We start from the raw sequence: 13,721 nt of genomic DNA, 5'->3' as shown, positions 1-13,721 counted from the left end.
GCTGCAACCCCCAGGGGTACAGGTTTAATCCGTCAAATATAAGAAAGTCCAGGATGCGCTCCTATTCATAGGGCGCAGCCATTAATAAGTCAATGTAATAGAGTACAGGCCAGAAGCTTCAGTGTGCATGGCGCTAGTCACTAAAATATAAAGGGGTACAGGCCAGAGGCTTCAGTGTGCAGGAGTGGGAAGCGCTAGTCACTAAAATATAAAAGGGTACAGGCCAGAGGCTTCAGTGTGCAGGAGTGGGAAGCGCTAGTCACTAAAATATAAAAGGGTACAGGCCAGAGGCTTCAGTGTGCAGGAGTGGGAAGCGCTAGTCACTAAAATATAAAAGGGTACAGGCCAGAGGCTTCAGTGTGCAGGAGTGGGAAGCGCTAGTCACTAAAATATAAAATGGCACGCACTCGTCACTAAAATATAAACGGGTACAGGCCAGAGGCTTCAGTGTGCAGGAATGGGAAGCGCTAGTCACTAAAATATAAAATGGCACGTGCCAGTCACTGAAATATAAAAGGGTACAGGCCAGAGGCTTCAGCGTGCTGGAGTCGGAGGTGCTAGTCACTAAAATATAAAATGGCACGCGCTACTCACTGAAATATATACGGGTACAGGCCAGAGGCTTCAGCGTGCTGGAGTGCAGGGCACTAGTCACTAAAATATAAAATGGCACACACTAGTCACTGAAATATATACGGTGGCTGGTTGCGAGGCAAGAAGGCGTTGGCGTGGACAGTCGCTGACTGAGCGCTCTCCTGGAGCCCTGCGTGAGGAACCGTGCAATCGTGCGAAATGGGAGAAATAAACCTGCCAGCCTGAATGTTAGGAAATAACTCACAGGGAAAAAAAAGAAAAAAAAAAGAAGAAAAACAATCCATTAAAAAGGATCGCGAAAGGGGCTGCGGAAAAAAGACTGTTGCCAGCTGACCTTTGGTCCTTGAGCTGAACAGATACCTTCAGACACCCGAAGATATCACTGACATTCTCGGATATCGCCGACTGGTGTCTTCTACAGAGGTGGTCTGAGGGGAAGAAAAGCTTTGTCGGAGGGGAATAAATTGCAGAACCTAAAAAGACACTGATGCCTGCCCTTTACTCCTAACCCCTAACTCCGTTTCTTGCCTTGGAGCTATCAATCCCTGACTCAGCGATCAGCCTGCTGGAGCTGGAGGCGAGGCGAAAGGCAGAAGGTGAGGAGCGGGGGTGCATTGTGTGGCGGCACTACTTGACCCTTAATGTTTTATCAAGGGAACATAAGCAGCTTAGGCTGAATAGTGGGGGGGGGGGGAAGGAGTGTGTTTTGACACTTCTTCTTCTCCGAGAACCATATTCCGACGGCTCAGTAACAGCGAGACGCCATCAATCACATGTGCTAATCGGCTTCAAGGGCTCTAAAACTTAGCTTTAAAGAGGGCTGAGATTAACGAGCGCTGAAAAAGAAAAACAAGGAAAAATCAATAAAGAGAAAGCCGAGGAGGGGTGTCCTGCTGAAGTTGTCGCGTCTGACCTGTCACATCCACCACTTATACAAAGGAGTGAAACAAACAAGATGCAGCAGCGAGTGATAGACATTAAATTGTCGCAGTGTTAATTGTGATACAAGGACCCCTTTGCTTTCGGCTTTGCTCTGCTGGTTCCATCAGGTTCCATCAGGGTGGCAAGGGAGGCTTTTGAATCTGACACCGTTCACCTGTTTAAAAGACTTTGCAGGGCATTTCCGAGGGGGAAAAGTCTCAAATTTTTTTTTTTTTTTTTAAATATCCCAACATCCTACATCCTGCAATGCGCGAGGAGCCTCGGCGTCTGAAAAACCAAGAACTTTACTCTCGCCCCTAGACACCCCTATACGACAGCAAGTGGCGGATGGAGAGATAAAAATATCTATACCGTGCTCTTTAAACACCGCAACCAAACTTAAGGGGGCCCTCAAGCGCCTACAATCTGACAGGCAACAGGTGCAAACAAAACAAAACTTTGAAAGTGATATCACCATACTCATTCCTCTGTGTCAATTGCACAACAACGGAAACGCACAAGGACGGTGCATCACACTGAGTCTCTTGAGAACATTAAAAGAAGTGTCAAAACTGGCTAACTCAGGGCATGGATTAGTCACATTACAACCAGCCCATACAATATCAATTGAGCGGGGAAAAAAAATCGAATCTAACAAGCACACTATAGGGAGAGAAGAAATAGGGAAAATGCAGGAAAAGGGTACAGAAAAGGTGGAGAGTATCCAATGTGATCAGATGGAATCACGTGATCAAACTAGAGTGCCTGATCTATTCGATTCATTTATGTCCCGATCAAACACCCTGGATGTCATGAGCGCCCAATGTATTGAAGACTCTGAACCTGACGAGGAGATACATGAGGCACAAGAACCGGATAATGTTCAATTATTAAAGCCATTACAGCCACTGCAGCAAAGACGAGAGACTAGAGGAACTAAAGCAAGGGAAGTAAAAAATAAGGATCAAGGACAAGTTAAAGGAAAAGATAGAGAAAAGGACAATGAAAAGGAGAAGGACAGAGGAAACAAAAAGGGTCCAGAAAAAGAGAAAAATAAAGACAAAGACAAGGTCAAAGGTGTCATCCAGAGCTCCAGTGAGCAACAGGGAGACCACGAAAAATCTAAAAAAGAAAAGAAGAGTGATAAGTATGCAGTCAAAATTAATGACATAGAAACAGAGAAAAGGAAAGATAAAGCCAAGGAGAGTTACAAGGAGAAGGAGAGAGAGAAAGACATTGTAGACACGGAAGAGCTGGAACTAATGGCAAAAAAAGCAAAACGGCTACAAACTATCAAGGATTTGAAAGCAAATGCAAAAGCAACTTTGCCGGGGCAATCAACTACTTCACAGCCTAGCATATTAAACTTCTTTAGCCCACTGCCCAAAGCTGGGGTAAATAAAGGGCCAAGCCAAGAGCTAGTGGTCCAGGACCTAACGATAAAGAACGGGGCAACCCAAAAATCTGCTCAGGGGATGAATCCTCATGCAACATCGAATACCCAAATGGACAAATTGCCTTTACCAGAAACGGATTCACATTCAGACGAATCTGAAGCAGATATATATGAAACTGGCATATCAACTTCTAGTGAGGCTAGCGATGTAAATAAAGAACAAGACCAAGAAGTATCAACCCAGGAAATATCAGGTTGTTCAGACACAAGGAACATAAGCAATCTTGGGCAAGGGAACACACCAAGGAAAAAACTAGAGAAAAGAAGAATAATGAATAAAAGATTAAATAAAAGTACCTATGAAGAAACAACCGATCAAGGAAGTAACCCAGAATCCATCAATCCCCGAAAAAACTAAAAATCCAAAAATAAATTAAAGGGGGAAAAGATACTGGCTCAAGAAAGCGAGGAGGATCCAACTGGGGACATCTCTCAATTCGATGAAGAAATAGGAGAAGCGGCAGAGGCGTCACTGAAAGATATATTAAGCTCAATAAAAAAACTCCATAAAGATGTTAAAATGGAAACCCAAAAGCATCATTCAGCCATCCAACAACTGCAAGGCGCTTTAAATAAAGTGGGAAGTACATGTATAGAGATCTCCGAAAGAATGATGTCAGTCGAATCACGAACCGACCATCTTGAGAACGAGGTTACCTACCTTCAGAGGAAGGAAAAAAAAAACAAGAAGGAATCATACAGGATCTATTGATAAAGGTTGAGGAACAAGAGAATAGATCAAGACGAAACAATCTGCGCTTCCTGGGGCTCGCAGAAAGCGTCGAGGAAAATGACCCCAGGGGGTATGTAATTAGACTTCTGAAATCAGCCCTTCCTGAACTTCAAACCTGGGATTTAGAGAGAGAAGTTCAATGTGCCCATCAGTTCCCCCTCACTCAGTCTAAGAAACCACAGATTCAACCTAAATTTCCAAGGGCAATACTGGTGTTTTTTGGAAACTTTCTACTTCGTGATACTATCTACGACTTAGCGCGTCCCACAAGCAAGAGAGACTACAACGGCTCCACATTTTTTGTGAGACCAGATTTTGCCCACGCCACCGTTGAAAGGAGGTGGAGGCTGAGACAGCTATTTTCTCCTTTTGAGCAAATTGGCGCTAAAGTGTTTTTACAGAACCCTGCTCGACTGAAAGTAATTTTTAAGGGAGCAATTCGCAGTTTCATCAGCGAAATACAGGCTGAAAATTACCTTAAAGAGATCTCAGAGACTGCAAAAGACAATACCAGAAAATGATTAAGAACTAAATTTTCTCTTAAGATGTGGATTGGATAATAAGTTTCAATTCTTTATATCAATATTAGGTGTAGAACTTTTGTTTGTCATAGACTTTCTCCCAATTTAATTATAATAATCACGTGGGGCTAAGGGGGGGGGAGTGCACTGAGGCGTACTGCTCAACGGACGCCCACACCTGGATCCGGCTGGACCCAGGATGCCTCAAAGGGGGGGGGAAGGGGCACAGGACAGAATACAGGGAAAAGGACTGGGACATATCAAAACAAGGAAATTACACAAAAGGAACTCAAGTTACATGGAAGGGAAACAAGGGCTGTATTCACGTTTAAAGCATTAATCTTGGTTAGACTAAACAGCTGGATCTGGCAAAAACTAGACAAAAACTTAAAGGCAACGATGATGGTACTAGTAGCAAGGGTGGTAATGAGGGTAGAAAAGAAATGTTTTCTCTTCAGTCTAAAAGGCTCAGGAATAATAAAGAGTAAGGATGAGCTCAAAAGTTAAGGTGTTAACAATGAATGTATGTGGGCTGAACGATAGGCTGAAAAGACAAAAGGTAGCTTTATTAATCAAAAACACCCAGGCAGAATTTATATGTTTACAAGAGACACACATAGAAGGTAACACGTCTTTCTTGTTGGAACAATTGGGGCTGCACGTGCTGGCATATTCAAAACATGGGGCAAAGGTCAAGGGAGTGGCCATTTTAACTAAATTACCTAATGTTAACACTAGGAAGAAATTAGAAGATCCGTGGGGCAGGTGGGCCCTGATTGAGTGTCTGATCGGAGAAGTCTGGATTACTTTGGGGTACGTCTATGGGTCAACGGCGGATGACCCTGAAGAATTCGAGTTCCTAGATATAGAACTGGCTACCTGGGCACCAAGAATGATCCTAGCAGGAGATTTCAACATTGACGGGCGTCAGGTTTGGGACTGAATAATAGGGGCCTATACCAAGGAAGGAAAAAGAGGGTGTGCAGAGCAATCCGAAGTATGGCTAGTAACAATGCCTTTATGGATGTCTGGGAAGAGCTTAAAGTGGGCGAGGATGGCTTTACTTATTACTCGGCCCCCCATAGGAAGTGCGTCCGTCTGGATTACTTCTTCACCTCCGGATTACCTTCAAACACCCTCACGATAGCGAGGCTACCCCGTATTCTGTCTGATCATAACCCCCTATTATTGACAATAACGGGTAGCGGGCTTAAAAGACAGGCTAAATCATGGACATTTGAAAGGGAACTCCTGACGGATATAGACTATATTACACACATGCACGCTTGGATAAAGGGCTTCTGGGATATCAACAGAGGGAGTACTAATCCAGGAAATGATTGGGATACCTTTAAAGCATGGGTGCGAGGTGAAACACTGAGTTTCAGCCTAGCCAAACAGAAAAAGGAGAAAGCCAAGGTAGATCAAGTAAACAGCGATCTGTTGAAAGCAGAGCAGAGACTGGAACAGGCTATTACTGAGGGGTGGGAGCTGGAACAATATTTAATGGAGACCATGATGGCTAAAGCGGAAGCAAAAGAGAGTATAGCAATAAAATCAGCTAAGGTTTACAATGCTAAGAGAGAGCAATGCTATGAATACAGCGAAAGGGTAGGGCGAACACTTGCAACACGCACGAGACAGAGGATGGCAAAAGGTGAAATTAAAGAGATAAGAGACAGCGGGGGCAATATGGTTTCAGATAGGGAAGGCATCCTCGAGGTCTTTAGGGAGTTCTATAGCAAGCTTTATGAGGAGAGCAGGACAGGGATCCTGCCGATATTCAGAGGTACCTGCAAGACCTACCAATTAAAACCCTACAGGAGATAGATAGGGACTCTCTCGAGATCTGCTTAGAGGCAGAAGAGTTTAAGGAGGCTATGCTCAGCCTACCCTCCGGTAAGGCTGCTGGACCGGATTTGATACCCGGGGAATTTTACAAAGTGTTTTCTGCATCAATTATCTCAGAGCTAGTCAGGACACTTAGGGAGGCACAGGCGGGGCATTCTATACCAGCCAGCTGGGCAGGGGCAGATATTGTTGTAATCCTTAAAAAAGGGAACCCCCCCCGCCCCCGCAGAGCCCGGTCATACCGCCCGATTACACTGATTAATGCTGACCTAAAAATCTTCTCTAAAACATTAGCAAACAGACTTGCTAGGGTAATAGAGCAACTAGTAAGTATTAATCAGCATGGCTTTATTCCACACAGAGGAACACACTCCATGTTAGAAAAATGATCACGCTATTTGATGTAAAAGGGGAAAGGGGTGGAGGAGAAACCTATGTTAGCTATGTCACTAGCTGCCGAAAAGGCCTTCGATCGTGTGGCGTGGGAATTCCTGTGGGCAGTGTTAAGGAAAGAGAGAATCGGAGAAGGATTCATAAAATCGATACAATCATTGTATATAGGACCAACGGCATGTGTAAGGGTGAATGCAAGCCGCACTACCCCATTTAGAATTACACGGGGCACACGACAGGGGTGCCCGTGCTCACCCCTGCTCTTTGCACTTTACATAGACCCATTAATTAAGAAATTGGAGCTAAATGATGGAATTAGGCCGCTAGTCACTAAGATGGGGCTGATTAAGGTACTAGCAAACGCAGATGATATTGCGATTATCACACCCTCACCATCAGAGGCCATCAGTAAAATAGAACAGGAGGCGGGAGGAGATTCATTTTAATATAATTTACCCTGCCAACTATAGACATGTGCAGATTATGTACCTTATCCAAATCCTTCTTCGCTTTCGCGATGATAGAAGTGTTTAAGTCCACTAGATTGCCCAGGTCAGCCATGATTGTTATTCCTAGATAGACCCCCTCAGCCACCACCCGTGAATCCGTGCATGTTGCATAAATGTTCTTTATGATTTGTGTCATAGTTTTATTTAGTGCGTACCCCGCGACCAGCCCAAATTGTTCCCATCATGCACTGGGACAGGAACAGACTAATTTGCATGTAGCCAGGTTCTGAGCAGGGATGGTGCAGTGAGCTAAAAAACAGTAATGGATCAAGCCCTGATCTTTGGACTGGTAAAGAGTGGTCTGCTTAATTCAGACACTCTGTTCATCACCACCCCCTTTTCTGAATCATTATGTCCACCATAAGCGTGGAAGGGTATACTCAGATGTGAGTCCCTTGCTCATTGCACCATCAGTATTCAAGCAAGCCGGGCCGACGACGGCTGAAATGCCAGAAACCGGTCCCCGGAAGCTTGTTTCCTTCCCAGTATAAGAATTGGCTTGGTAGTTTGGTTTGCCCTGTTCCCATCATGCACTGGGACAGGAACAGACTAATTTGCATGTAGCCAGGTTCTGAGCTGGGATGGTGCAGTGAGCTAAAAAACGGTGATGGATCAAGCCCTGATCTTTGGACTGGGTAAGAGTGGTCTACTTAATTCAGACACTCTGTTCATCACCACCCCCTTTTCTGAAGCAGCAAATAACGGGCCTTATTGGCGGGGCAGAGATGGAAGTAGAATTCTATACCGGCTCGTTAGAGATCTTTGGTTTGATTTTAGGCGAGGAGGCACAGAATGTGTTCCTGAGATATACTGAACCAAGTTACTTCAAGAGAACCAGATTCAAGACCCTGGAGGCAGCCTATAAGGTGTGGAAGGCGTTTAAAAAGAGCTTTGGACTGGGTAGATACCATGCATACACTAGGTTAGGGAATGACCCCACATTACCCCCAGAGATCCTTGCTGATACTGTTTTCAAGGAATGGGGACGGTTAGGAGTGAAAAGAATGGGGGATTTGATAGGCCCGCTAGGAGTGCGCCAATTCTCAGAGATACAGAGAAAATTTGGGGTCTGTACAATGACTTTTTTAAGTATTTGCAGACAAGAAGCTTATTGGCTGGAAAGAGAGGAGGACCTCTAGTATTTGGAGACAATACAATATTACAAATAATAGAAGGGGGACACAGCTGCACAATAAAAAGGTTCTATTCCGAACTTATAGCACACAGGGGAGATGACTTGGGTAAATTTGAAGCAAAATGGATGGATGCGCTAGGGATTCGGGAGGGGATCTTTAAGAAGTCATTGCGGATGGGACAGGAGGTTCTCCGCTCTTCTTCATTATAAACCCAGCACTATAAGACCTTGTACAAGCTATACTACACCCCAGCCAGAATTGCACAGTGGGGGGCACACAAGGCATAACATGCCCAAGATGCGACAGCCAGGAGGCAGACATAGCTCACATGTTTGGCGAATGCCCCAACCTAGTTCCTCTGATAAAAGAAATCGAAGGGTTTTTAGATAGATCACTGAATTGTAAGTTAACAATGACACCCAAAGTAATATTAATGGGATTGGACGGGACTGGAGAGCAACCACAGTTGGAGAACTTTCTGTTCGTAGCTATGGCAGTATTTCGTCTATGCATAGCTTCAGCATGGCGAGACAAGCTCCCCCCCACTATGCAGCAATGGTTGGCCAGGCTTTTGTATACATACAACATGGAAAAAGCGCTATACGCCAGAAAAGGGAAGAATGCCAGATCCCTAGGTCTGCAAACCAATAACAGATTGGAATAATAGGGTGGCAGGAAACATAGAACTTCCATAGGGCCTCAGGGCGGGTGTATAATGCAATCAGGAATATTATTCTAGCTGTATACATGGGGTTATGTTTGGTTGTTCGCCCTTCAAGGGGTTTCTCCCAGTTGTTTTTAATAATGCTCTAGCTTACCCAATATAATTTGCCAGTCTGAATTATTGTAAATTGTAACTTGAGATATAGTAATGTCATGGAAAAAAACGAAACTTGATTGTATTCTTTTGCTATTTTTCATGTCCTGTGCAGGGGGGGGAGGAGTTAGGGGGAAAAAACGTTGTAAAAATGTTTAAAAAATAAAATAAAAACATAATAAATATATATATATATATATATATATATATATATATATATATATATATATATATATATATATATATATATATATATATATATACGGGTACAGGCCAGAGGCTTCAGTGTGCAGGAGTGGGAGGTGCTAGTCACTAAAATATAAAATGGCACGCGCTAGTCACTGAAATATAAAATAGCACGCGCTAGTCACTGAAATATATACGGGTACAGGCCAGAGGCTTCAGCGTGCTTGAGTGGAGGGAGCAAGTCACTAAAATATCAGGACTACAGATTGCATGAAATAACCAAAGGATGTAGAGGTCTTTCCTTGTAATAGGCAAACTAAAAATGCATCCGTTAGGTAGTTTTTTTTGCAAGTGTGAACAAGACGTGCCTATGTACTTGGTAAGGGAAAGGGTATTTTTAGATGAACAAAAAAACAGGAAATTGTCTGCTTTATTAAATCTGATTATTTTGTGTTTTTAAACTTTTCTTTCTTTTTTTTAATGAGTTGTCTGAGCAGCATTTTTCTTACACTGCAATGGTGCTTTCCGTTTCAGGAGAAAGATAAGGCCCACGAAGGAGCACGCCCCATGAGAGCCATCTTCCTTTCGGACGGGAACCTCTTCACCACCGGTTTCAGCCGTATGAGCGAGCGGCAGCTGGCACTTTGGAACCCGGTACTTCAGAGCCTGTTTTGAGGGCCTGCTGACCACTGAATGCCTTGTTTCCTTCCTCTCAGTTTACTGTTATGGTTGAGGCTGTGCCCTGGGAGGCCAGATATCGTTACCACATTCTAGAAGGACAGAGGGCCTGTCTCTTAGATACTTGCTTTGCAAACGTTGTTCATTTATTATCCTCCAAATCTTGTAAATTGCAATAAATTATCATTTGCATGCTGTCTGCTCAAGTATGAATTCTCTAGAGTTCTTGTGTTTATACAGTTGACCATTTCGCTCAAAATCCATGCGGGTGATCTCTTGTCCTGAACTTTTCACCTACAAATCATTGTTTTACGTTAACGAGTTCAATGGAAGAACATCAAGACTACAATACCCAGAATGCATTAGATGATCATAACAGCATTCAGTAAACAAGTCCGTAGCTATTTTGCGGTCACCTTAATATTAAAAAATCTAAACAAGCATTGGAAAAGGCATTAGGTTTTGCCTATGTGATTAATAATAAGCTGTTTGTGCTGGTGAAACCCAAAAACAAAGATATATCAGATTTGACTATCAGTACTGGGTTCTGTACCCGAGCAACCTGAAGAGAAAATGTGTGCAGAGCAATTTTTATATTCATTTAAAAAAAATAACCTGCAGATAGTAGTGTTGTCCAGCTCTTCCAGTATGGAGAGAGAGTGACAGATGTTGTTCACACAGCCTTGTGCAGGCACACTAATATACCTGCCCAAAACAAAGTCATAAAATCGAGTTCAAGAATTTGAGCCTACAAAAAATGTAGAGTGAGATCAAATTAATACTGCTCAGTGGCGTCACAATGAAAAGATCAGGAATGTAACACAATTGTTTCAATGTGTGCACCCACTGAAAGTAAACAAAAATAAAGTTCCACAGAACAGAGGATGGACACAGAAATTCCGTTTTCGGAAATGAAAAGAGACACCTTTTAAGATATATTAAATTCAAGAGATTTCACAAGCATAGCGCAAGTGAAGTGCAGGCGAAACATAAAAAAATACTTTAAAGATTTTATGTGTAACACTGGTATAAAATGCCCGAAATCTTTGATGACTGTACCCTCTCCTTGTTTGTTTAGTTGAATATTTAAAATAATATACACACAGTTTTTAAAAGCTTGTTTTCTGTTATCTGCAGAAAAATATGAATGAGCCGATTGCACTTCATGAAATGGACACTAGCAACGGGGTCCTGCTGCCATTTTACGACCCAGACACTAATATCATGTATTTGTGTGGAAAGGTAATGTATCACTTGTAAGTTCATTTAAACAGTTTGTTAACACCAATGTTTTAATGAACCAGTGGGTGTCCAGCTATGGCAAGCAATTTTTGACACAATGTTTGTTTTGTTGCAATTGAGTGTTTTTTTCGAAAACAGATTTGCACCCAAAACGTAGAACCAGAAAGTCAAAAGTTTAATTTCTGAACACAAAATCCTGCGCACTCAGACAGAATCTCAACAGCAATGTGACAGTAAATAGGATTGCAACAAAGAAATTTTATCCAACGTCGTTTTCATGGAGGTTCATGTATATCTCCTTTTTATTAGGTCATCAAATCAGCAATAATATACAGCCAGCTGACACGTGTTTCATTGTAGGACTGTACATACACAGTGACTACAACTCTTCAGGGCTGGAAAACACAAAAGGAATGACCTAAGTCGCAAGCCAGCGAATACACGTCTAAAAGTACTATGTCATACAGTCTATACCCAAAAGTGACATCTTAGTCGACAATCACCTCCGTATGTGGAACCCCTCGAAACTAAATATACAGTTATATTCAAAAGGTCTGTTAGTGAGTCTGAAAAAAGACCCAAAAGTTATTATCCACATCCTTGAAAGTTGGTATTGTTGTATATAGCAGTATAGAGTAAAAACATCACCCGTGTCGCGTCTAAATAAAGAAACAAAGTGTGTGTATGAGCCAAACCATCATTAAGTCAAAACAGTTAAAACAGTGTCACGAAACCACAAAGAAGCCACAATGCATGTGATAAGAAGCCAAAATTTATAATACCTCAATGGCTGAATCCTCAGTACTTAGGCTAATCCAATATGAAAAATAAAAGGAAAGAGAAAAAGGAAAGAAACGCTAAGAGAAAGGGATTAATACCCCATATTCAGTAAGTAGATCCCCCCTCTAAGTCTCAGTAATAGAATAACATCAGAGATGTAACTTACCCCAGTTCCGGTGATAATTCCAACCCGGAAGGGTACCCCTTGCGGTGTTAAGCACGAGAAATAGTCGTCACTGTAAAATATAGGTGTCATGTTTTCAGTGAGAATGTACGAGAGATGTGTACATCAACACAAACTCTCCAAGTAAAATTGAAACCATAATATCGCATGATGCTTGTGAGCTACTATCAGTATAAGCCAGATATGAGCTGGGCCTGGCGGTAGCTTCTACCTCGATGGAGTCTGGGATGGGTTTGGCAGTTTGTCACTCGCCATCAATGCCTCAGTAAACCCAGATCTAGTCTCTTCTGCCAGGCTCATTTTCAAGGTTATGGTGGTGGAGTGTGCGCTCCAGTCTTGGGCGCACGAATAGGTGGTTGGCTATATAGTTTCTGGTCATGAGGTACAGGCAAATGAGGACAAAAAAAGTAGAAGCCAGATCCGTCAGAAGTACAAAGTGACTTTCTAGCCCATTGACAAATTCGATTGTAACAATAAGGTGTGTAACTCGATACTCATCCAAAAGGGGCAATGTCTCTAGTCACGACTATCGTATTTGATAAATAGGTGACTCTCCCCGGCATTCTAAAATATTCTAAAAAGTATATAAACCGTCCCCCTAATTACAACCTCTCGTGATATAGGGAAATTCAACATATCTAACCTCTATGCATGAAAAAACCAATCCAATGCGCCAGTATTAATCCATATAGTCCCAAAGTTAAATTAGGTATGGTAGTATCCAAATAGTGAAATTCCAAAATAAGACCATAACCCATGGGTACGTGTGGCACGAAATCCTGAAAAAGCGAGTGATTACAAATAATTAGTCCATGTAACACCCTGAGGAAAACGTACATATTAATCCTCCAATTTGCGTCAAATAAAGTTAAAATATCATGCTATAAGGGCGTGAGACTTTACCTGTGGCACAATCGCCCTCGCTCTACTGGCGCCTGAAACCCGGAAGTGAAACGGGTCCAAACTAGGAAGTAGTCTATAAGTAGAAATGCCAGGGAAAAAAAGACTAGAGCGCTGCCCCGATCCCGCTCTAAAGTCGCGTCCGGTACGTTAATAAAAGCAACGTTAGTCCAATGTACAAATATCGATATGTATCCAATAAAGTCTGCACATAAAAAGCATCAACGTGCACATCCATCCGACCACAATTAATATTATAAAACACTGAGTTTATCCATTCCTACTGTCTGAAAGGTCATTATATGAAGTAAGTGAAGGTCCAAGTCATACAAGAGACCATAAAAATTCATGACACCAAGCCAACATTAAGGCCAAAAACGGACAAAGTAAAAAACAGAGAGCAAAGTGGTCCATAAATATAGTTATGTCAGAGGATAGAAAAGATTCAAAGAATGGAATAAGTAAAATACAAAACCAAAGGTTTGCTAAATCATATTAACAAGCACATTCATGTCCTGTGAAGAAATTCACCAAAATTGTGCAATACGTGAGAGTTCACAACATCTACTCCCCGTGGTGCATCAAATTTAGTCCATAATCTACGCTGCCTCCCTAGTCCTCTAAGTTAGATTGGTCCTCAAGGTTATTAAAGTGCAAGGAAAATATCTAATGGGCCATAAGAGTAATCATCGTTGTCTGTAATCTCAACCAGTAACGGTAAGTTCTTGGTCAAGACCCTAATCGCCTAGGAAAAATTGCATCTCTGGATCGCAGTTGAGTCCCCACCCCACTGTGTGTAACCTCATGATCCAGAATGCTT

At 42.5% G+C, this 13,721-nt stretch overlaps 1 protein-coding gene across 3 annotated transcripts in view; it reads left to right on the top strand.

The window, feature by feature from the left end:
• LOC147659582 (coronin-1C) overlaps window positions 1-13,721 on the top strand; it is a 525,938-nt gene that overhangs the window by 471,223 nt on the left and 40,994 nt on the right. For all 3 annotated transcript variants that reach the window (XM_086951627.1, XM_086951628.1, XM_086951629.1), the window contains exons 6-7: window positions 9,652-9,771; window positions 10,933-11,037. In XM_086951627.1, coding sequence (XP_086807753.1) covers window positions 9,652-9,771; window positions 10,933-11,037 — 225 coding nt within the window. The remainder of the gene's footprint in view (window positions 1-9,651; window positions 9,772-10,932; window positions 11,038-13,721) is intronic.

Source organism: Lissotriton vulgaris, unplaced genomic scaffold, assembly GCF_964263255.1.
Source record: "Lissotriton vulgaris unplaced genomic scaffold, aLisVul1.2 SCAFFOLD_475, whole genome shotgun sequence".
Taxonomy (NCBI): Eukaryota; Metazoa; Chordata; class Amphibia; order Caudata; family Salamandridae; genus Lissotriton; species Lissotriton vulgaris.
Note: the sequence above shows the minus strand (reverse complement) of the source record. Positions and strands in the feature narration are given on the sequence as shown.